This window comes from Empidonax traillii, unplaced genomic scaffold, assembly GCF_003031625.1.
Source record: "Empidonax traillii isolate 1590-97213 ecotype Southwest subspecies unplaced genomic scaffold, ASM303162v1 scaffold16:size2589160, whole genome shotgun sequence".
Classification (NCBI taxonomy): domain Eukaryota; kingdom Metazoa; phylum Chordata; class Aves; order Passeriformes; family Tyrannidae; genus Empidonax; species Empidonax traillii.
In genome coordinates, this window is record NW_020955209.1 from 2,090,952 (window position 1) to 2,116,603 (window position 25,652).

Sequence of the window (25,652 nt, forward strand, 5' to 3'; positions counted from 1 at the left end):
TGGAGATCTACCCCAGTATGCGCTTTCTGTTTCACGTTATTACAATTTTTAATATTGGCGAATTGCTCAGCTAACAAAGGATGATGAGTTCAAAAGCACTGCTTCAATTAAAAAGACTGAGGTTTTATTAAGGTGCCCAATAGTGTAATCACAGCAAAGAAAGAGGTAAGCAACTCCCAGTCAACAGAAAAGGTTGGCAGTAGGAGAAGGGAAATATATTGTTCATATGGCAATGAGTGACTGAAGAGTCATGCATGCTAAAATGACAGGTAGAAATATATTGATGGCTCACTGATTTGCACTGTCAAGGAATATAGATCATGAGTGCAATCCTAGCTCTGCTGACTTTCAAGTTCAAAATTCTCACGTTTCAGTGGTCAAAGTTTTCACCCCAGCTCTCTTCCATTTGCACTCTGCTAGGTCTCACATTCTATCCTTTCCAAGACAACTGGACCATAAAGTACACAAGACAAGTCTTTGGATGAGTCCAGTGAGACAAAGCACAGACTACAGGACCTCAAGACATCTATACAAACCGGCATGGAGCACTTGAGAATGTATTTACCACAGGGCACAGTGCTTTCTTAGAAAGAAACCAACAAACACTTTATAAGCCATTTTTCCTGCACCTGTAATAACTTTAAAACATTTTCTGCTCTCTACAATAAAAATAACCAGATAAGGCAGAAAAATCAACTGTGGTTCTCTACTCTGTGACAATTCAGTTTATGAGCTATAGAAGTCAAACTCAGTGCTGCACAGAACCCATCACAGAACATTAATTCCAGTAAGATTCATGCTGCTGTCCCAGAACAGCAATAAACGTGAACTGCATCCCTGCTGCAAGGCAACCAGGCAACTGCGCTCTGCAGCGTGCTGTTGTCCCTACATCACCCAAGCTAGAGGACAAAATAGAGCGTACTGGCTCTCTTCCAGCTGCAAAACAGGCAGGACAATGGGAGCACACCCTCTTACCTGCAGAACTTAGCCCAGCTGCAGAGCAGACTCATGAGCTGGGAATGATGCCCAGATCCCTATGGTTTAGGCACAGATAATCTCAGACTATGTCTTGCTCCCACTACAGCAGATTGCACAGAAGCAGAACCAGTACACTACACTACACTAGAATTAGGGTCTCTAGTTAGCTTTGAAGGACTTAAGGTCACGTAAGATCCCAGAGTCCTGTAATTCTCAGAAGCTAACACTCCAAAGTCCTCACTTTGGAAATAGGAATACTTTGACATCAAGCATGCAGTTTTTCCCTCTTTGGCTTATTTTTTTTCTTTTCATGGCAAATGATACAGACTGTGTCATCATATTTTAGGTATAAGATGGGGTATGTACCTTGATTTCTGAGAGAAGCACCCCTCAGAAAAGAATGTTTGAGAAGAGAAAAAGAATATCTTACTCTGTATATAAACCCACATAATGAAACTTCGTATACATTTAACCCTTCTTTCCCCTTTTTCGAGAGTAATTCAACTTTTAAGTGTGATTCAACAAGCACAGGGAATTTTAAAAATCATTTTACATTATCACAAACATCTTGAAAAGCTGGACATCCCTGGGCTGCAAGCGGACTCTGCCAGTTTTGGTCCCTGGTTTAATGAATAGGGCCATTAGAGAGAATCAGCACAGTCTTAGTTAAGAACAAGGTGGAAAGAGCAATTATTCAAACACCAGTGTAGCTAATCACCAGTACTATACATCATCCAGTTGGCCACCACTGCTTTGTCAGTTAAGTCTTTGACATTCAGATTTCCAAAAATGAGGTTAGTGGCCTTAGTAAAAAGAAGCTAATAACTTCTGTCAGCAAGTTTGTGGGATGCTCGTGACACTGATAAATATTGCAAGAAGGAAAAAAGCAGCAGAGCTGAGTCTAAGCCAACATGTAGTTACCAAGCAGCACAAAACACTAGAGTAGATTGCTACTAGAATATTCTTGAATCTATTTTCAAGAGCATCTGAATAGGTCAATTCTGTTTCACATGTGGAAGACTAAGAAAGCTTCTCTAGCTCACTTCTTTCTCATGAGAAAGACAACCTCAGAAGTGCTGCTTGTGAACTGCAGTTCAGCCACCAACTATCTGCACTGCACCAGTGGTCACACAAGCACAGAGCTACAGCTTACCCCTCCTTTTGGAAGTGGGCTACAATAACATCTTACAGCAGACTTAGGGGATTTCATGACCCAAACTGTAATTGTAGAGCAGAGCTACTTTAATCTAGGAATGAAGTTCTGTCAACATTCCTTTCTTGATAGGATGGTATAGTTTTCACCAGCTAGTTGAAGCTAGACTGATGCTTCTCAAGCCAAGTAGAAAGGTACTCTTTCCCCAAAGTTATTAAAATCACAGATCTGCTGACTGCCTACCATGAATGGTATGCCAGCTTTGGCTCCACACTACAGGAACAGCCTTCAATACCTTTATATGTTCTTTAACACTTGTAGAGTGAGTGCCATCATCTCAGGGTTCTTAGTGCTGGCTGTTAGCAATACAAAACTACATTGTGTAAGAGAATCACAGCAAGGCTGTAACACCAGTTCACTTAGTACAGTCAAATCCCTGCTTCTCAGAAAGCATGAGATACCCCACGCTCAAGGTCAAGAGTGACAAAACATTTGAAGTGCATTTTCATTTTTATTTCAAAACTTTAGACAAGTTACTTTAGTATATAAATTTGATTTTTTCCTTTTACAGAATATAAAGATAATTCCCTCATTACTTCAGTATAAAGTGTTTTACAAGCTTGAAGACAATTGCATAAGTGTTTCTCACACAGGATATCAGAAATAAAGCAGTCTTTCTACAGACATTCAGACAGGTGACTACCTCAGAAACAGCATAGCAGTTTAGTCAAATACAAGTGAACACGTGACACTACAATTGTGAAAGTTCAAGTAAGGCCAAGTCAGTAAACATTGTTAAGTCATTGCAAATAATAGTGGAAAGGTTTGTGAGACTTTGCAAGGGGTGAATGGTCTCATAGTATAATACTCTTAAATGAAGGATTCAGAGGGATTTAGCTAGAAGACAAGTGAGTTCTTAAATGCTATAAAGCATATGCAAAGGCCAAGCAGTGTACTGGTGTTAGTGGAGACTTTGTGCCTGTTCATCCTCAGCATGCTAAGACAAACTATAACCTCTTAAAACCAAGCCTAAGAACCACTAATGTTTAAGAAGACAGTTTTAGAATTCAAGTATGTCTTATTTTGGATGGTGTGTAGTTTTTGTCTATTACTTCATCTTGTAAGAACATGTGAAGACAGCGCTCGTTCTGTGCCAGTGGGTGGCCTGCAACCCTGGAGAGGAAAAAGACAAGCATTAGTGTGAACCAATCGAGCCTACTTGCAGCTAGCCAGCAGACTGAGGTTTTGTACCACTAACCTATTGTTCTGCATTTAGGCATGAATCCCACTTTCAGTTCACTGCTGGCAACTAGAATGATGTCCAGCAGCAAGATTCGTCATGCTCCCCAGATGAAGTTAGTCCATAGGAACTCTGAGCTACCTCTGATCATTTGGAAGCATGTTATGTCATCGTCTATCACCCGCAACTGATGGGACTATCCAAGTGCCATTCTAACATTAGGAAATCTAGAGTTAAGGAAGGCAAATGGATTTTTTTTTTACAGGTGTTGACACCTGTGCCACAGGACCCCTTTCTAAAGGCTGCTTATCCACTCAGTTCTCATCCCACTGAGCAGCAGTTCACCCTGGCAGAGTCGAAGCCTCGCTCCACCAGGGGGTGCGAAGGCCTTCCAAAGGCTCCAGCACTGCTCCGGGCAGTGACTCCCCTCGGTCAGTGCTCCTCTACCACGGGAAGTCAGAGGGTTCTGTTCACAGCACATGTCTTAGCTATCAAACACAGGAGACAGACCTTGTCTGCTCTAGAAGAGACCAGTATCTCTACTGTAGGTTTAGTTTTGTTTCACACATAAACTGAGACACCATGCTTTTAACAGGAAAGTGGATGAAACTGAATTAGGAGACACTACCAAACTTGGAAGAAAACCACAAGGTATTGCATTCAAACCCTTAAAATACCATGCAGACTCTTGTGCTGGTAAAAATCCAAGGGAATCAGATACCCGGAAGCTGATCACTTATGAATATGAAAATGTAAAGCAGTTTGGTTTAAAAAAGCTACATCCAGTTTGGTCAATCAAGACAGACTTCTGCCTTTAAGAGAAAAAGCCCCCCATCCTCCCTAGGGCAGCTTGTGTCAGCCTTATGGCCTCCATATCTGTCAAAACATTTCTACTCTTAACGGAAGCGATCTAATTGAACACATGTAATACACAGTAAGCTCCAGTGGTTCACCACCAGTACTTCCACGAACTTCTGTGCATCTTCTCCAAATTTATCTATCACTGTTTATTTCACCACAGGACATATTCACTTATCATTGAGGGTGACCTGTAATGAGGAATCTAAGCTCTCCTATTCAGTATTGATGTTTATTTCAAGTACAGTTGTAACACTTATCAGTCTTGTTGGTTCTAGTAAATGGCCAGCAGTCTCAAGCACTAGTTCACAAGGACGATAGTCTAGAATAATTAGTTTGAGTTTCTTATCCTCATCAGACTGACATTGCTGGCCTTGAACTTCAAGAGAAAGATATACAGGAGAAGATGATGGGGAAGCAGCATATTCCTTCTCCCTTTCAGGAAGGCTTGGAAACTGGTGGCTGAATTGCAAGATTAGATCTGATACCAGATTCAACTGGAATAGCTTGCTTTGCATTGGCTTTTCCTTAATATTTTTCACAAAGGTGACCCTTACAAATAGTAGCTGCTACTTCAAAAATTTTCATGTATCTCAAAGTCAGGTTCAGGCAGACAAGAATGCTGAGACACAGTCATCCCTTGAACGTCACTGTATGTAGTACTGATGGTGGTGCCAGCAAGCTGGCCCAAGAGAGATGACTCAAATAACACTGTCTTGATTTAGATTTTATATCTAGAGAGGCAAAGCTTCTCAGTAACATCCATCTCAACACTCCTGGATATCAAGAACTGGCATTGGTGCACTAAGACTTTTTTTGTTAAGGTGATATAATTTATCTGAGGGACTCTACCTCTAGAAGGAACGACCAGCATTGAGAATGCAATAATGTGAATGTACTACGCAAATGACCTTCAGGTGTAATTCACTAATACTCAGAGTACTTGGTAGAAGCCTTAAGGCTTCTATGTTGTTCAAATCTTTAGTAATTGCTTCCTGAGTTGGTCCTGCCATTAGAATAAATTGATGAGCTGCAACAGTTATGAGTTATGTCTGAAAAGTCCTATTCCAGCTGTACTCAAGTCTGCTACTACGTCAACAGCTACATTAACAATCTGCTTTTATGTTTCAAAGGAGGAAAAATTAACCAAGAAGTTGTACACTTCTACACAATCAATTTATTACTTGCTGTAGGACTGAACAAGTGATACCCAAAAACTGACCACCTCATTTCTGTCAGCTATACTGAGTTTTTCAGAGAGTCAAGGTAAGATGACTGTTTCAGTTGCTTCAGAACACAAACAGCCCTCTTGCATACATATTCCTAGACTCGGTATACAAAAGTCTGCACTTCTTCCCCATACAAGGTAGAGTCCCAAGCCCGCATGGACAAAAGTTGTACTTTACAGTCACAACTGCCTTGATTTTACAGCACTAAAAAAACCAACCACATTCCATCTTACTATTGGATGCCCTGGAAGTTCATTCCACTTGTCTTTGAACAGAACAAAGAGCAGTTTGAAGCACTTTACCTGCTCAGAATCATTAGCAATACCTCTAAATTGAGGTGACATGCAAGTATGTGGAGAAAAAAGAGAGATTTCATAAGGTCACACTTACTTGCACAAAACAGACAGTTTCAGTAAACTAGTCACTTGCAACGCCAAGACACTGAACTGACTAACAGTAACTGCCAAGTACATTCTCTTAAGTTCTTGAGTAACTCACAGGCATCTTCTGTTAAACAGCCTAACTATCAAACAAGATTAGAATGCTAGTGGAACTGACAAGCTTGAACTTTTAAAGGGAGCAGTCCCAAATCCAGTTGGTCTGAACAGCACTGACTCTAGAGACCAGAAGAGTGGTTAACTGACAGCATTCCGCCTTACCCACAGCTTGGATCCACATTGTTAGAGATTAAACCAGCAACTCTGGTCCATGTAACGACAGCTGTTAGTAGTGTCAGATGGCAGAAACAGAATCATAATACTTTGCTACTATAATTTCTGCTCACCTTTTGAAAGGCAGTGACAAAACCCAAAGTGTCTATTTCAAACTATGCATGCCTACCTAGAGCAGTGTTTTTACATCTTCAGAAAGATTCTCATGATGATTAGAGAAAATATGCATCATTACACAAGCTGATAATACCTCACATCTGCTATCAAAGTAAACTGCTGTAAGCCCACTGTAAGCTCCATTGTTCCCACAGTGGAGGATACCCTTTCAGAAACTATAAAGTAGAACTCTTTTGAATGTTACAATTTTTGTAGCAATTTGCATAAATTAACAACACTAACAGTCATTTCAGCAATGCAGGTAAGCATTAAGACACCCAAACTAAACACTGGATGAGCAACGTTAGTATGTCCTACTGCAAGATTATGTGAAAGTTAATATTCTGAACCTAGTGCAGTTACCTCCATTAGAGGACTAATAGCTTGAAAACAATTTTCCAGAGCGGAGCTCTGGGTTTGCCTCTGGATACTAGACCTGATACTTACTTGTTTATGAATTGTTCAAGAGCCTGCTTCCTTTCCTCTATAAAGGAATCATCAAATATACCATCATCTCCTCGGAAGGGAAGCTGACGGAGAAGCGCTTTTCCTGGTAGAGGTGGTACCACAACCTGAAAGATTTACAGAAGTGCCCTTAAGTGCAGCCTATAAGCAGGTTCATACACCTGTTCCACCTCTTCATCCTAGAGGACCCAACTTGTCAATCACATTACTAGTGAAGTAATAAAACATGAGCAGCGAAGACCAGTATCTGCCCACAGAGATAAGATGAATTCCAGTAGTTTAACTCTGAATTAACTCAAAACCATTAAAACAGCCTCTGGCATTGTAGAACTGAGGCTTGATAAAAAGACTGACACACTGTTTTTTTATTGGACATTTTCAACCACAGTATCTGCTCCATATGATATATGCCTTACAACATGGTGATAATATTTCAGCATCATTACTCTTTGTATGAAGACTTGCATTTACCTTTCACTTTACTCACCTTGCTTTCTCTTTCTAATTCATTCCTTAACCATTCAAAATCACTATATCTTCTTCTGACTGTAGATTCTTTCAATTTGAATATAGGTAGATTTGTCTGAAAACAAGAACACAAGCTGTTGATTAGACAGATTAGAAGTTTTGATAACCAGAAGAACCAAGCTGTTAAGTTACACATTACTTCCATTTAGGCAACAACAACAGTATTGAGAAAACACTCAAAACACAGAAATATAAATAAAGCTCTAAGCTACATCAGTAAGCTGTACCTCAAACTGCGTAACTGCGAGCCTCATTTACATGGTATCCTTATCACTGGTATTTTGTCATCTATCACCTAGCAGAATATCTGATTTGCTGGCCACTTGAGATAGTTCTAAGGTTGCATAAGCAATTCTTTCAGGAGCTGGACCCCCAATATGTACAAAATTGGAGGTGGGGAGGGAAGGGGGAAGAAAGTCTTCTTAATCCACACAGGCTTCTCTTATTGCATTGAAGGGAGTGTTTTAGATACCATTACAGGACATGAACCAAGCATCCCGTACTTTTCTACTCCCTGATAAATCATGACCTCCAACATCTTTAGAAGCAAAACCAGTAAGTCCTACAGTGAATCCATCTAGGACAGAGGAAGATTTGATAGCACAAGCTGCCAAGTTTGGGGTAGCTCCAAAGAAGCCAACAAGGCCGAGATGCAATACAACATTCAGTGCTGAAGAGATCAGACTGTCTGACTATAAAGTTAAACTAAGTAGAGCATGATTACGGACATTAGGGAGAACTTTGCTGAACGGGGCTAGAAGCCAGGACCCAACTCTAACACCCTTGAAAGAGAGATCAAATAGAGCAAGGCTATAATGCTGCACAAGACCATGTAACATATACAAGCACCCTGATACAAGTCCTTACACTAACTTGTGCGAGAGCCTGTATTACTTCTGTTCATCCTTGGGTGCAGTGTAATCCCACTGTTGCAATCCCACTTGCACCTTATTTTTAAAGTAGACATTGGGAGAGTCCTCTCTTAACGACATCCCCAGAATGAAAAATTCCAAGACCATATTCTGAAATTTAATGCCATCAGCAAACTGCCTAGAACATTACAAAAATGTTCCTAGGAGTTGTGACCTCCTAAAAGTAACACCATGAGCCTGTAACTGCAGAAGCAACAAAATAAAGCCTACTCTTATCAGACTGCATATTCTCTAATAGTCTTAGTCTGCCTTTAAAGAGTCTTGAGGAGTACCCTAGGAAGCTGATGTTCACATGGGACTACAGTTACGCCCCAGTCTTCCTGCTGACGATGCACAGTAGTCACTCTCTGCTAGTACCTTGTACCTTTTACTTTTTGTTGTTTTATTTTTTTATCTCGTAAGCCATCTCACTCAGGATCTGGTCACAGAGTGGATATCCCTACACAATAACTTTCATAGGATGTTATGCTTAAGCTATGATTGGGCAATAATTTTGGCTGCTCAAATGAAGGTTTAATTCCTGCAGTAGGCAAGCCTGGCACTATGGGTTGTGCTATTGCTGCCAAACAATAACAAGTTTCTGGCTGTCACAGTTCAAAAGTACTTCAGAAGTTGGTTGTGTACTTTCACATTATGCAAATTAGTCCAAAATTTACAAGTGAAAAAGTACAGAACAGTATTTTGTTAGGCAATGTTATTGCTAAATGTTTAAAAGTATTCAAACTATCTTTCCCAGGTAAAATATTGTTGATTGGGCTAGAGATTAATAATAAAATTGCACTTAAGACTTATGTCAGAAGTCAGGATTTATAAATAAACACTCTTGTCTTGAGGGTGAGAATACTTTACTCAAGAGTGAATATAGGTCTCCCAGAGTACATGAGATTCCCTGGAGTGAAGTACTGGATTATTTTCCTCTGCTTTCAGCTATTGGCTTTTTAATCAAATTCACCCCTACACATTACATCCCTACACATTACATCAACTCTTTGTCAATGTCTCAGGTAGAAAAAGTCCTTTACAATATTTAACAAATAGGTTTTCACCTGCAGAAAATACTCCTTTCTCCTCTCAAGTTACTTGCAAGAGGGATTAGGACTGGATAAAAGCAACTAAAAAACAATGAGTTCCCAGGTCTTCAGGATCTCTTTTCATGCTTCTAGGTATGAAGTCTATAAAGTTAATCCCTAAACAACATATCAGGCTTACAGGTACAATGTGGTGGTGGAAGTGCCAATTGAGCTCACTTTACCTTCTACACTCCCTTTTGAACTTTCGACATGCTAGCCCAGCTAGCAAGTTGGAGGAAAGGACAGAGTCCTTTGTTTTCCTTTTGAGCTGAAAAATCTTCTCCAGCCTTGATCATAAGCACTGGAAATGTTCACACTGAAAAGTATGTCAAAAGGCATCCATTAAATTAAGCGTCTTACAAGTCACATTTTGACAACTATATGCTAAAGTACATGTTCCCTGTCCTCTGGTCTGGATATGAAATGGAGCTATCTGTTCATATCAATTTCTAAACCTCATGTTTCTTAAACCCCAGAAACTACAGCAATTCTCCTTCCTCTAGAAATAAGTACTGATAGAGCAGTGTCTTTCAGGTAACCAGGTGTTAGGATCTATTTAAAAAAGCAATTTGAGAGTCCCGTTTTATACTGCTTAAGGTTATATTCACACCTGAAGTTACTCTATGGGCCTTTCTCACTAAGGATTATTGCCCTTCAGTAGGGAGGGTTTGTGCATATACTATTGCCTCCATCTACCATGGAGACACAGTTTTCATTAAGCAAAGACAGCTCCTGAAGTACGGGCTATCAATGGACAAGAATTTGGTAGAAGGAGACAATCCTGAAGTGTCAAGAATAACTTAAAGTGCCACTTTAGGACCATGTGAGATATCAAAAATGTTATTCTCTGCTTCACATTTTTATGTTGAGAGCTATCCTTGTTTAGGCAATAAGGTGCTAATAGCTATTCAGAGTACTGCTAGTGCTTTGTTTGCCTGCTAGAACAGAGACAAGAGTAAGGCACAAAACTTGAAGTCAGGTTAATTTTATTTTTACAAGCATTTCTGCCCATGCCTGTTCAGCATTATAGCGTTGGCTTTCTGGCCTGCTGACCTGCAAAGTCTACTATCATGAAACTCATGACCCAGTTTGGCACAGCCCCTGGAGCACAGCTCATTCCTCTGATAAATTCAGCAGAATTACTGCAGCAGTTGCTTCTTCTGGAGTGTAATAATCATATCATTTGAGGTAAAAAAATTCAACAACTTCCTAGTCCAAAATCGTGTCTCTTAGCAGTTTGAATGCAAGTCCTCAACCTGAAAGGATTATGCATCACCCAAGATCTTATTAGACAACCAAAAGTCACTAGTCAGAATTACAGATAAAGCACTATGGCAGAAGGACCAATAAACCAGCTCTGCAGAAATCCCAAACAGCCCAAAATCCTAAGCCATAGAAAAATGCTAAGACAAGAGAGATTTTGTGTAGCACTGCCTCTGTATTAGACTACATGTAGACACCATTCAGCTTTCTCTGACTACCATCAAACTAACAGTCTGCATTCTGCTGGGGGAGTTATTGCCCAAGCCAGCACACTGCAATAAATATTGTCAAAACTGGAGCCAAGTTACATTACATAGCTAAACAACAGATGACAAAGCCAGACCCCTAAGTCACTCCTACATTTCTCCACTCAGAGCCAAACAAGTTTCTACAGCCATTTGGCTTGTGCTCAGCACACTGATAGTGGGAAGCAATGACTGCTTGCTAATAGACTTCAGGGTAAAACCTGTATTCACAGTGTTTCTTCAGCTACATTTATGTTATGGTAACATATTCAATTAGAGTCCAATTCCAAGCTCAGGAAGCTCCCAATTCACCTCAGAAGCAAATGACAGTCCTAGGACAGTAGCTTGGATAACCAGGTAACAGTCTTCTAGATGTTACTACAGTCAATCCCCCAGCTATGGACAGTTAGAAGTCTACAAATTGTTTCTATATACAAGTGAGGAGACTTTCACAAAGAGAATAAAAATAGTTTGAGTACTAGTCAATACTGTCCATTCAGCTTCAGAGACACAGCCCTCTGACGTAGCCATTCTGGTACAGAAGTTACCATAAATGCAGGAGGAAAACTAGAGCATTTTAAATACACTTGAATTCTAAGTATTTTCAAGTGTTCTGTTCTCCAGACTAGATTAATTTATTCAGGGAGTAGACAAAATCTTACAAATAGCTAGACTTGCTCCTATAAATTTGTTTCCAGACACAAATCAAATGCAAGTATTTGGAATTCTTCAAAGAGTATGCTGACACTCCACAAGACTGTCTCTGTGTGTCACTGCAGTCCAGTCCATCTCCAAACAGCAGAAACTCCATAGTTGTAGTTGTTAGTACAGTTGGAAGTAAATTTGATTAATTTGCTCATCTGCCAACACAATACTCACCAGCAGCACTGCATTGCCCATCTCTCCCGCTCCTAACAGACCAAGAATAAAGCTTCTCCGTTGCCACAGCACCTACTTTGATGTCATCTTTTCAAGTCGCTTATGGTAGCCTTGACAGAACTCTATTTCCATTAAAATAGAGCAAAAGAAAGCACACAGTTCACTTTTGATAGAAGCTTGTGTCTTTGACTCTCAGAAGCTAAATTCAAGCATCTTACTGTCTCTTCATACAAGCTGTAATCTTTGTCAAGAGACTACACCCTTTGACTACATTTACAGTCAGTCAAAGGGAGCTCTGGAGTATTACAGTAAATAGCATTCAGGCTGGATAAAAAAGTATTATGATTTTCTTAACATAAGAGCCTGCTGTCCTTTAATGCAAGAAACTGGCTTCAGCAGTCCACTGTTATTGCTGAAACCTTGCCAGTGGTTTGTTTCCTTCCTGACTCAACATAAGCAGCTACCTCTCTGTTTCCTACAATTACGAAAAGCAAGAAAGAAGGAAAACATGCTCCAAACTTCAGTTTCTAGAAATTTAGTTTCTTGCTGGGTGCCTTACTGAAGGAAAGCTTCTTTCCCACTGCAAAATGTCAGACAAGATGTTGTTATTTTTCTAAATTTAGGTCCTTTTGCCTAAACCTTCCCTTTTCTCCTCTTGGTGTCCAGATCTACTGAAGATACATTATATTAAAAAAAAAAAAAAAGTTAATAGAACACTGAAAAATCTGACCATATGTACATCTAAGTTTTAAACAATGCTGACTTAAAGTATACCAAGAATTTCAGAGCTTCCCACCATGCAGTGCTGAGATATGGAGCTAGCATGTTTTCCACCTTAAAGATAAGGAAGTAAAATCATAATAGCAATGTGAGAGAGATTATCAGTCTTTAGACAGAAGTTAACCTTTGCCAAGTTCAATGCCTTGAGCTCAGAGCTGCTTTCTGAAAATGAGAATAGGGATGTCTAGGTTTTTGCCAAAAAGCATCTATCATCACATGATCAAGTTCAACAACATCAATTCAAACAACTGAGTTATGGTGAGCCACAGTAAAAAGGCTCAAAGCAGGGTAAGTCAAGATTACAGATTATTTAGTGACTCTTTATTCTTCAGGTTGCATGCTCAGAAGCCAAAGGTAAAAACAGAAGCCAACTTTAAGAAGGACTTGGGCAAAGATGTTTACAACATCCAAACGGAATTAGTAACTCTAAATAATTATTTCACAGGGTTACCAAGCCAAAGCCTCTTTTGAAATATCAAATATTCATTTGAAAGAAAAGGGATTGCTACTTTTACATAACTGCAAGCAATAACGGTCATATGCTCTGATTTGGCCTACTGTAATGTTCCCATTCATTCATCACTGAGAATGACTGAAAAGGGATCGCATTAAGTTGATACTTTATCATCATTAGCTGACATCTGCCAGCTACAGTCAAATGGGGATGAACAAATTTCAGTGAATTGCTGTAATTGATAATTTTTTATCAGGAACAAAAGCTTTACTGTGCTTTGTGAGCTAGAGACAGTCCAGCATCCCTATACTTCAAACATGCAAGAAAAAGGAGGCAACTAGTACAGAACAGATCTATTAAGTAGCAGAACTTTCTCTCCATATTTCCAGTTTTACTGGAGCAGTAATATTCACATTCTTAAGTAGCCAATAAAAGCTGCAGAAAGGCTTCTAACTCCTGCTCATTATTTTGTAGCATATCCTAATGCTTAGAGGGTGCTGCAGCTTAGGCCCATGGAAATAATCTTGGAAGCTTTTTCCCCATGTATAGAGGTGGCTTTAAACCACTTAATATACAGTTTCATTTTGTTCTGGATTTTAGAGTAAAGCTGCTATACACAACCTAATAGTTACACTTTCAAGATGGGCTTTGTGGCCAATATAAACAATACTGACACATGGGAGAACCTTCTGGGGCACAGCAGAAGTTTTGAATTGGATTCTCAAGAAATAGCCACAGAAGGAATACTTCATGGACCCATTTTCAGTTGGTAAAACACTTGTTTTAATATTCTGACTAGAAGGTTAGGGTTTCTTCATCCTTTTCACATTAAAAGTTATTTTTCACATTAACAGTAGCAACTTCAGACCCCTCACTCAGTGCTATAGCCTCACAGGGCATTTGGATTACGTACTTGGTTAAACAGCCTCCAGTAGTGCAACTGGCATTGCATTACCAAGTGAAAAAACTTTAAATAAAATACTTCCCTTACATTTAGAAGACATAAATGATGCAGCACAGATTTATTACACCAGATGAAAAGCATCAGAGACCTGACTGCTCTAAAGTTCAAGCTGACACTTTTTCAGCATGCCATCTAAAAATAAACATGTATCAAAACTCTCTGGCATCAGATGCCTACCTGGATCACAGCCATCTGTCCTACAAAGATTAGTCATTGTTCCATTTGACTTGGTCTGTTCCACAGTGTACTGGAGTGCAATCTTAATATATGACAATAACGATCCACACTATGTGTGCTGAAAAAAAGGACTCCAAGTCACTAATAAGAAGCACTCTTCAGAGACCTGCTTATTTTATTTACACGGTAACACACAGCAATGCAAAACTAGTTCAGTACCTTTGGACCAGGCTCTTGAACCTAGTTTAATCACAAACCTCTGCAGAAAAAACTGCTACTCGAAGCAAATATAGCGACAGACTTGTAAATCAACTCTCCTTGCTTTGGAAATTTCTTTCATTCAGCCATTCCACTTCTCTGTCTCCCTAGTCAGTGTCCTTGGAAGTTCTTAGCCTTCCAGATATCCTTTTCTGAACTAATGCTTGAAGGAGCAGTTAATGTTTGTAAATGTGCAGTATCTGGGTTGTAGAACAGAAAAACAAAGTCACCTGAATCACTGCATTTTTATTCTTTGAAGAGGAGTCTGAAAATATCTGACTGGTAGCAGTGTCTAGAAAAGGGCATTAAAAGCATAATTTACTCCAGTTAGAGAAGACTTGCAGTGTTACGCAAGATTTCCAGTACTAAAGAAATAGAGAATTACTGCGTACTATGCATCCCTAAACATCCATACTGAGTCAGTGTTTAGTCATTACTCCACCACAAGCTTCAGCTATGAAACTCTACAACGCTGAAGTAAACTACATCAAGGGCAGATTCTCATGGTGGAAGAAGAATCTGCAGCTTCCAACCCTGCCAAACACAGGAAGGACAGGAGATTTGGTACCATTCAAGGACAGACCATTTCAAAGACACATTCATCAGATCAAGAGCACCACTTTGCAAAACATGGCATTAAGACGAGTGCTTTCTGAGCAAGTTATACTTTCAGTTAATTTACTGTCTGAGTTGATTTGATCACAGCAGTGAGACTCAAATCAGTCACTCAAGTCAGATTACTACAAATATGCTGAAATGCAAATATTGTGTCCAAGTTAAGCCTTGAAAAAATGGGTTAAGAGGAGAACAGACTTTTATAAGTGTCTCAAGTTCAGCAGTACTTGGATATACTTCCCCAATCCTTGGAAACCAGTACTATTCTTAACACTGCAGGCACTTTACAGTCTGTGTGTTCATTTCCTTCCCCACACTGGACCTACAGAGTCAAGTACCTCTGTAGGTCTACAGAAGTCTTTCTGCAGAAGATACAGGAAAGCTGACTGCTGCCTCAAAGAGCATTGGTGCCACTCAAGTGATCCTTTTCACAACATCTGAAAGCACAGCAGCAAGGCAGTACCTTTCTACACCTCAAGACAAACCACTGCACTAGAGAACCTCAAAAAGCTAAGGTATACTTAGTGCTGAGTTTAATAATACTGAATAGAGGCAACAGGCCATTTAACATTAAAGAAGGGAACTAAGAAGACAAAGGCTTTTAGTTTGACTTCAGTTTGACCCCCAAAAAATTCTTTAACTACTTGGACTGATAGCTCCTGTAATAGGTATTTTGTTTCAGTTTTGTCAATTTAAACACCAACTACTTACCTGCAAGTTCTCATTAACCATAACAGATTTAATCTTTTAGTCTAGGTGACAAACCAAACCAAAACGGGCAGCACAGAAGCCACTTTTACTTCTACAGAAACAATAACAGAAACAGCATTAACAAAGGGATATTTCCCCACATGTACCAAGTTCCTGGATACCCCTGTGATCTGTTGACACTATTCTAACCAATGTCTTTACCTCCTGTGGCACTGCCTTTACAGTGGGTGTACAGCTCTGACGTGTGTCACCAGTTGCTGGATCAGAGTTAGCTCATAAAGCTTAAGTCTTGTCTCCTTAAAGGATTTAACAACTGAAGCTATTGCAGGGAATCTCTTTGAGCAAAGACCTTCCTTTTGACCCACTTATCAAGAAAACTATGTCTCAACTTCGGTAGAAGACAAATGATACCTGGAACTGGATTGAGGACTGAAGACATGCTGTAGGATGATAATATGACAACTGCTATTTTTTCTATGTTTGTTTCCTGGAATTCAGGGAGAGGACTGATTGATTTATAGCCCATAAACAGTAACAGGTATTTGCATGCCCTCACTGAAGAGCGCTGACGTGCACAAGCCCACCCTGACAAGGTTTAACAAGTAGGAGGGAACAGTTAGTAAAGACTCAGGAGAAGCAGCATGCAAGAGTATTTACAGAGAACTTACCTGCTGGTTCACACCTTTCCTCAAGAGGTAAGGGCAGTGGAATAGTTCACAGCATTACTTTAGCAGGCAGTCTAGCTGATTATGTTAAACACTGTGCAGTCACCATACTGTGATCATTTAGGTAACTTCAGATGAGATGAGTCATTTATCAAGTTTACTTTATACCCTACTGCATTATCTCTGTTTTGGCTCATCCTAAGCCATCACACACAAAGGACACCTTAGAACAGTACAAACTCACTGCATAATGCTGATGATAGAAGACAAATCCTGAAGCACTCTATCAAAAACACGACCCACTAAAATTTGCCATTTCAGCACTGCAACGATGGCAATTCCTATCACTTACCATTTTTGAGCAAGTCATTTGACTTTTATTGCTAGGCTGCACTGTAGTGGCACACTGCCACATTGTATGCCTTACAGTGGTTGCTACAGTGGAAAGTTTTCTGTCATCACCTTGTTCAGCTTGCCAGGGACAGACTGTTATTTATTGTAAGTTCAGGCTCAGAAAGTCAATACTTTGGCCAAGTGTCCACCTATGAAGTAAGCTGCCCAGCTAGAAGTGCTGTGTAGGGTCTACCTACAGCAATCCTCTAAGAGACCTCAAATCCTTATCAAAGCACCATGCATTTACCACAGTTCACATCGACCTTCCACACAGACCTTCACTGGGAAAAACCTTCCTAAGTACCAAAATACTGATGACTTGCTTATGCAGTAGCGTACTGTTGAAGAGTCTACCCAAATCTTTGGAGTTCCCCATTAGGCTTTCCAACTTCCACCAGAAGCTGATTAATACAGCAATAGAAGAACTGAAGCATGAGGTTGTTCCACTTGTTGCTTTCCATACAACAGATATGCTTCAGCTGCACTACCAGTACAAAGCTTGCCAGCAAAAGCTTTGGGGAAACTGTGTATTTCACTCATGTACTTTTTGCAAGATCCTTGTTAACAGATATCAGTTCAAGAGTCTGCCAGCAAGCTCAATCTTTCAAACAAAAAGAAAAAAAAAGTTAAGCTTTTAGATTCAGACAAAGATAGAATTACGCTTGGACAGAGTTTGTAAACACCGCAATAATGGTACAAGTCTAATTGCCTCAACCAAAACTTGAATCTCAGTGTCCTCTCTCACAGTATTTCTGGCTCAGCATGATCTCCACCCATAACATGAAGCTGCTTTCTCCAGAATCTGGCAGCAGTTAAGCCTTCCATTTCTGCACACTTAACATTTTAACACTGGTTTTAGTAGAAGACACAGCTTTCCAGATATGACACAGGTAACTCACACCATCTTCTCAGGTTTATTCTATTCCCATTACTAGCACTGCTGAGGGAAACTGCCAATGTCAGCTGCTACTTTCTTACCTTCTGTGATCACAAGCACTTGTCAAAGACAGAGGCTAGCTGACACTCCACGAAGCAGCTTATAGTACTAGGCCTACCTTTTACAAAGACAATAGCACCCATAGCAATTCAAGTTTGAATTCTTCTTCCATGCTGAAACTTGCATATTAGCAACATGGTTTGTGTTCTGCTGAGAAGCAGTTAATTGATACAAATTTAGACAGTGAACATAATTCTGCATATCTTGTGTTAGCTGCTCTGTAGCCTTTCAGCACACAGAGACATAACACTCAATTTTACAGCTCGTGGTAGCTACGACCTATGTGTACAGCACTATGTGTACAGCAGTGCATGACTGGAAAGGGAATGATCATGTATTATAAGAGAGTCCTGTACACAGGCATGCACAGATGCAAGCAAGGAGGGTGGAGGATACAATGTTTACATAGTAGTCAGACTGGGAGGAAGAACAGAGGAAGGTCACAGCACTATCACAGCGTATGTTTGTCTAAATCACTTCTTGGTCTTCATTACAACAGGAATCCAGAATTTTCTACCCCAAACAGCAGATAGGCTAAAACTAATCTGTCTCAAAACCTGTTTTTCTGCTTTCCTTTCTGATGAAGAACCTCAGCTTAAGATTTTTAAACAATTATTATTTTTTAATCACAGGAAATTTGTTCTCATTCCCAAGGTTATACCATGGTCTTTTATATCATCTTGCCTGGATCCAGCAACTCCAAGTGCTCAGTCTCATGGAAAGAAATGTCACCAGGGACTGAAGGTGCAAATAACTTTCCAGCAAGGTAGAATTACATCTTTCTGCTAAGTGGACTTCTAATGTTCTGATAAGGTCAGTGTAATGCAACACAGGCCTGCAAGTTCTAGTTTGTCCTCACACAGAGGCCAAACACAGGCTACTAGAGTGCTAGTTTATTTTCCCTACCCCACTGACACATCCTGAAACACAAGAATGGCTACTGAACATGACAACTTACAAGCATCTGAAATAAAGAAGTATCCGTCCTAGTAGCTTTCGATCTCAGCTGATTTTGCTTTTTTAAGTAAGGTTACATTAAGCTGGGAACTTAAACCTTTAAAATCAGAAAATCCACACAAGGTTAAATCTTGTCTAAAGAATTTTAGTGACCAAGGCAGCAGCCCTCCGCTGAAGCCTTCTGGGCTCTGAAGGCATATCTAAAACCTCATATTTCAGAGAATGTGTGCAGGCAGTCAGTGAAGCTTTTCCCTTTATTACTGACTGTAATAACTGACCAGGTTCAATCAGCTTTAACAGAGTAAAGTGATACAAGGTAGTAGACTCAGCCACAAACCACAAAAAAATATAAATTATAAGAGGTCATCTTTCTCAACCCAACTTATCCCCGGCAATGTAGACCAGAAATGGTTCCCTGCCTCAAGTCTCTATCAGCCACAGGCAAGAATTATGTTGTAGATATTGCAATTTTTTCATCCACTGCTCTGGGTTCTGTTTATGAAAGACCAGGGAACATAGTAATGACTTCACATAGCTTTTCTCAAGCCATGACATCGAGACTACTAGCCTTTGGGCCAAGTCAGTGCACACAGCCTTTCCAGCTAGGAAGGAGCCTAGTGCTACTGAGAAAAAGTATTTGATAGCGGTACATAGCGAGAAACAGTCCAATTTATCAAGCACTAAAATTTCATTTCAGGTACAAAAGAAACCAGGAAGCCCTGCCCCATACACAGGCACCTGACCACTTCAGCTGGCTTTGATCTAGCACGTGTGCCCACTAAACTTACTTACACACTCTCTATGTATCTTTTGAGGCCATAGGAGTCCTGAATTTGATCTCCTTCTCAGGCTAGATCCACCCATATTACTCCACCTCACGCAGCTCAGAGTTTGCCCTCCTCTATTTACCTGAAGACAGACAAGCAATTGCTCACAGTACACGGTATTTCAGTCTAAGGACAAGCTGTGCACAGCAGAGCCGAGACAGCACTTGTCCTCGGGTTATCTGAACCGAACTGTATCGCCTTAGCTCCCAGGAGCCCGTCACAGAGTTGGGAGCCCCAGGCTGAGGGTGGAGAGTCCACTGCGGCTCTGCTACCGCCCCCCCAGCGCCGCTCCCGCAGCAGGCGCGACACGGGTCCTGAAGGACACGGCGGAGGGAGCCCGTCACCGCCGGGCGACAGAAGGGCCCGACACCGCCACCCCCGCGACCGGGCCGGGCAGGGGCCGGGGCTGCCTCACCTTGACGCGGATCTCGTAGGTGGTGAAGCGGCCGCGGCCCACCCCCACCGTCTGCGGGTTGCCCACGTCGATCTCCAGGAAGTTGCTGGGCGGCCCGTAGGCGTCGTTCAGGTTCTGGGGCTTGCTGATCAGCCGCCGGGTGTCCGCGATCGTCTCGGCCATGGCGGAGCGGGCGCCTTTCCCACCCTGAGCGATCGACCGAGCCCCGAGCGCCGCTCCGCCCGCCCGCCCCGCGCCCAGCTGACTGCCCGGCAACGCTCACCAGCACCCACGGGCCGCGCGCAAGGCACGCTGGGCAGCGTAGTCCTCAAGGGCCGCGCCTCTCGCTTACGCCCGCCGCGATCTCCCGCCTTCTGAACTACAGATCCCGGCGGGCGCTGGGGGGCGAGGCGCGCTGAGCGGGGGAGCTGGTTTGTCGGGCCCGCCCGCTCGTGGGGCGCGGGCCGTGGGGCTGAGGGGGCGGGCGCAGCTTCCCCGCCCTGCGGGGGTGAGAAGGCTGAGTAGGAAACGCTGTAAGTGCAAGTTGTTGGGCACAAGGAATCGGGAAGGGGCAAACGTGAGCTGCAAGAGGTGCCCACCAAAAGCTTTGTGTCGAAAACAAAGTCTTAAGTTACAGACCCGCGCTGCAATCAAGGTGACAGCGTTGTCTGAAGCGGCCTTAAATCTTGTAAGGCTTAGTGCATTTTCACGAGGGATACGCATTTAAGAATATAACCAACGGGCACAGATTTTACATTCTCGTAGCTTACAAAGACAAAGAGTTTATTTCCATTTCATTCATAAAGGACAAGAAAGGAAAATTGTGAAGAGAAAAAGGAAAAAAGAAAATGAGAGAAAGGCAGAAGCAGAAGCTGAAGCTGATAGAATTGTTCCCTTGCATGACATAAGGTCTTTATTTCTTCGGTACCTGATAAGGCAGGTGGTGTGTTACAATAAATGTTGCCCAAAGTAGTGTAACGTTTACCCTCTTGATGCACCCAGAACATCAGTGAATAGAAATTGTGTTAATGTGCTAATATTTCATATTACTCCACCGTTTTGGAGGGCTTCCAGAATTTTCTACTGTCTGTTAACAGTAACCTTCCAATGATTAAATACATATATAATTTTCCTTCCTTTCTTCCTGCCTTCCTGCCTGCCTTCCGAAAGAGTTCTAGTGATGCTCATTACAATCCAGGTAGAATGAGACTGTAGTCTACCTAAAAAAAAAAAAAAAAAAAAACAAAACCCCAACAAAAAACTAGTGATATTTTTACCAAAAATCTGTGTAGGCAGCAGGTAAAATGGCAGGCTGCCCACAGATCACATCCGAGAGACTCAAAGTTAACACTGTGGCAAGTTTAGTTATCAGCTGTGTATGTTAATAAAAAGATAATCTGAAAGCAGGTATGAACTCAAGATACAAAAAGAACCCATCACCATAACCAGTATGCTGTAGGTGGTTTGCTTGGTGACTTTTCTGAGAATTTCCTTGTCATCACTGCTTCAGGATTACAATGCACCTTCCTTACTTCCTTTCTTTTCCACTAATAGCTGCCAACTATTCACTTGATAATTATAAACAGAAATTAAGCTGACAAGAGTTTTACAAAGCAGGAGTGAAAGGGAGCCTTACCTGAATTATACTTGTTATTAAACTGGTCTTGCAGCAAGGCAAGAAAAAACTCATTAGTTCTACTGAGATCACATAGACATGCATCTGGATAAGCTTTTGTTTGTTGCACAACCTATCCAGCCACATCTGACTGAAAATGTGAGCATGCAGTAGAGCAGTGGTGTTGTCTTAACTATAATATATTGTCTGCCTCCTGGCCAAGCCTGGTTTCATTGTCTGTTCCAAAGCAACAAAAAGGTATCCAGTACCGTACATTTGGAAAGTTGCTGAGTCTATAATGAATCCGTAATTTGTTCTCATGCTGGCTAAATACTAAAAGTGAGGCCTAAGTTGAATTCTTTTCTCACAGCGCACCATCTGAGCACCACCCTTCCGTCTTGCTTTCTCTAATGAGGATAACTGGTGGTGGAGAGCCACGTGGAGGCAAGCTACGGGGGAACGACTGTTATAGAAGTGCCCATGTGTCAACGGCATTGGTATATAAAGGGGTTGCACTGATTTGAAGAGGTCTCCTATTTCTGGTTCTTTTCCCACTGAGGTCATCTACAAATTCTCTGACCTGGGAGGCAAAGGGGAAGATGCCTTGCTTCATGACCAGCCTCCTCCTTACATCAGTTGAAAGCATGCATGCCACATGAGGCAAGGAGAAGGAGTGAAGGTGGGGGAAAAGCAGAGTCTTGTGATCCTCCTTGTTTTCTTCCAATCCTCAGAAAGTGCATTTGTTTATTTTGTAACATGTTTTGGGTGTTTTTTGTGATCCTGAAACTGGACTTAATGCTCTCTGTAGTTGCTGCTTCTTGCTAGAAAGGTTCTTCTCTCAGGGCGAAAGTGAGCACAAATTCAGAAAAGAAAGTTTTAATTCTGTTTCTGACATGAACTTTGTGCCAGATTTCAAATCTGGAGGTCAGCTGTGTTTGTAGGTCCAAAGATTAGATGCAAGAAACCAAGCATTTAGATACTCACAGATTTGTTACTACACACTGTTTATTTAATTATGACACAGAGATTTTCTGGCAGAACATTAATATGGATACCATAGCATGAACCTGTATGAGCAGTTATGAATGGATGATTACTTCTTGAATTTTGTAAAGTAATACCTCTCCAGTAGCTTTTTGTTTGTTTCTTATTGTTTTTCAAAAGAAAAAGTCACATTTGATTGGATAGGAAACCAAATCTCTCCATTATCCAGTTAGGACTCTTCAGCATTTCTGACAAGTGCCTAGGTTAACACATTTTAGACATCACAGGCATATTTTGTCTTGTGGGGAATGCTGACTCAGGATAAGGCAAAACTCACAGGGCACTGAACTAATTGTGCAATGCCTTATGTGGAAAAATTACTTCCTGATCCCTGCAGTAGTTGCCAGTGGTTTGAAACATGGTGTTTTAATATCTGCATTATGTACTTGCCTGCCAGAAAATAATGTCAAGCTTCTAAATATAATTTGTAATATCCACATTTATATATATATACATACATTGTGAACTCCTGTTCTGAGAGATGCTAAGTAGTGTCTGTGTAGCTGAAAGACTGTGCAGTGAATTTCTAACACATTGAGCTGTTTGAGCTATTGAGAAGTAAGCTATAAACAGATATTGAAAAACGTCTGTAAGTCCACAGTTTTGGGAATATTTATTCAGATTTATTAACCTGAGGCTTTATAAGCAGTGTAGATTATTAACAGCATATTTGATTGACTCAAAATAGATGAGGTTAATATCAAGTTTACCCTAGAGTGTTTTGACATAATCCCAGGAAAATGATTTTTTATGGAAAATGTGTTGATGAAAACTAACCACAACATTAATTTTCATAGACTAGGCTGAATGGTCAATTCTACATCAAAAGTGCATTTGTGTTTGGGAGCCAAAGATGTGTCCCCTGGTGGGAATATCTTGGAGTCTTGCAGGCAGGTAAACTCAGCCCTCCCTCTGCAGAAACTTAGAAGGGGTCTGGCAGAGACCCAAACACCCTTGGACACATCCATCCATCCCATAAGGTTCAACACATCCAGGTTTCTAAAAGCAGTGCAGTTTATACCACTAGAGGCCAGAGGGGACCTCTGGAGTGGTTTGATTATAATCCTGATTTTTATGCCTCTCCAAGGCCACCTATACTTTTGGCTAGCTGGCAGATTAATAATGCAGTTGAACAAGTGCCAGTTTAATTTCTGCACAGATGTCACGTTTTTGAAGGGGAGCAAATGCACAGGTACAGGGAATGAAGGGTACAAGTATACCACAGAATGGATCTCTATCTGTTCCAGGACATTAACCAAGGTAATCTTCAGAAGTGTACTTGAAAGTCCTGTTTGTTTAGGTTAACACCAAAACTTCGTTTTGCCAAGTGCTTACAGCCAAGGGACAAAGAGTTCCTGGAGTGTGCCATCCTGTGTGCGGTGGCATGTCAGGGTTTGCCCATATATAGAAGGCTCACGGCATTGCAGAGTGTTTATTCACTTAGGTAGAAGATGTCAGAATAGAACCAAATGGGAAGATTTTCTGCGCTGCCTTGCATAACAAGGTTAAGAAAAAGCAGTGACAATTTAAATAAATCAGATGTTTTTGCTGAAGATTATACTGTCATTTTCTCCAATTATTCTTGACATTTCACCCATTCATATTGTGATCTGAGTTAATAACGGAAGAAAACCCAGCTCTTGTTGCCTTGTTTATTCTTTGTTCTCAAGGAGATAAGCTGTTTATAAAGATAACTTATTTGTTATTTAAATCACTTTTACTGAAGTTGTTTGTTTCCTTGTTTGAGTTTCTAAATATATTGCAACAATTGTGATGCATCTCTGAGATGTCTATTCAATGCACTATGATTTGTACTGGAATTCATTCCTAAATGGGCACAGGTGTTGATAGCTATAATATGCTAGAATGAGTCAAAACCAATAAATGCCCACTAAAGGAAGGATGAAAGAAAATGCACTGAAAACAGCTCTTTAAAGATGTGATTAAAAAGCACTTTAGTTCACTACTTAATTAGGTATATTGCGCTGAAGATGTGTCTGCAGCAACTACGTATTTTAAAACAGCTGAACGTATTAGTGCATAACTTCAATCACTGTTAATATTTTAAAGATCATAAACATTATTTTTAGAATTAGCAATACTATTCAGGATATAATCAACTTTTGTTTGCAAGCTATTCTAATAGTGCCTTAAAGCACCATTTTCCAATACATTTGTAAAAAAAAAAAAAAGTAAATTGGTAGCCTAGGAAAATTGCTTGCTTGCCTTCTCACGTTGCACAGAAATTTATTGCTAGAATAAGACATAGGAATTGTGATGTTTCAAAACTAAAAGTCAGTTTAAGTGTTTCCTTTGTGCTTCTTTCAGGAGCAGACATTTTATCTATTCTTTGCACAATGAACCCTGCAGGCAACATCTCCTGAAGCCCCATCCTGACCTTTGGGTGCATTTCTGGCATAAACTTATACTGATAGACATAAACTGATACGGCTAATGTGCAGATAGGCTGTAACTCTGGACAGGAATATTGTCCTTAATATTTTACAAATATTTGTTGTTAGTATTTTATGGTGCATCTTTTTAAAGATAAAAACAAATAGCACAAGCTAGGAAGGATAAACAAATGCAAATTCAGTTGTCACTCCTCAGTGACAGCCAAGCTGGCCTGAAAGCTGCGGCACCCAATACAGGCACAGTGCAGCATGATACAAATTATGGAAACACAGAATAGTTAGGATTGGAAGGGACCTCTGGAGATTATATAGTCCAAGGTAGGGTCGCCTAGAGCAGGTTACACAAGAATGTGTCCAGGTGGGTTTTGAATGCCTCCAGAGAGGGAGACTCCATGACTTCCCTGGGCAGCCTGTTCCAGTGCTCTGCTGTCCTCAATGTAAAGAACTTCTTCCTCACGTTGAGATGGACAAGGAAGTTGTTTTAAAACTGGATTGCACGGGTAGGGCAGTAAGGTGCTATGTGCAGCTCCAGGTGGGTCTGGAAGTTGCAGTTTCTGCTGAGTGGCCAGAGCAGCACAGGGAACATAGCCCTTGGGCAGGCAGGTAGGTGAGCTCTCCAAGGGCTGTGGTGCAGCTTGGAAGGTGAAGATAAGGGGAAGGAGCCAGGGACTGGCAAGGGACAGCAGGGTTCTGATCAACAGCCAGGTAAACATGAGCCAG

The 25,652-nt window shown here is 40.9% G+C and overlaps 1 protein-coding gene across 2 annotated transcripts; it reads right to left on the reverse strand.

Annotated features, from left to right (window-relative positions):
- Window positions 1-102: 102 nt before the first annotated feature.
- SNX3 (sorting nexin 3) lies at window positions 103-20,158 on the reverse strand. Of its 2 annotated transcripts, XM_027895448.1 has the most exons (4): window positions 19,881-20,158; window positions 7,238-7,333; window positions 6,733-6,857; window positions 103-3,304 (listed from the first exon to the last, which is right to left on the reverse strand). In XM_027895448.1, the coding sequence occupies exons 1-4, from the start codon at window positions 20,040-20,042 to the stop codon at window positions 3,199-3,201; spliced, it is 489 nt and encodes a 162-aa protein (XP_027751249.1). In that variant the 5' UTR covers window positions 20,043-20,158; the 3' UTR covers window positions 103-3,198. The 2 variants fall into 2 exon arrangements, with proteins under 2 accessions (XP_027751249.1, XP_027751258.1); XM_027895457.1 differs by lacking the exon at window positions 6,733-6,857 and having other exon boundaries at window positions 19,881-20,132.
- Window positions 20,159-25,652: the final 5,494 nt, after the last annotated feature.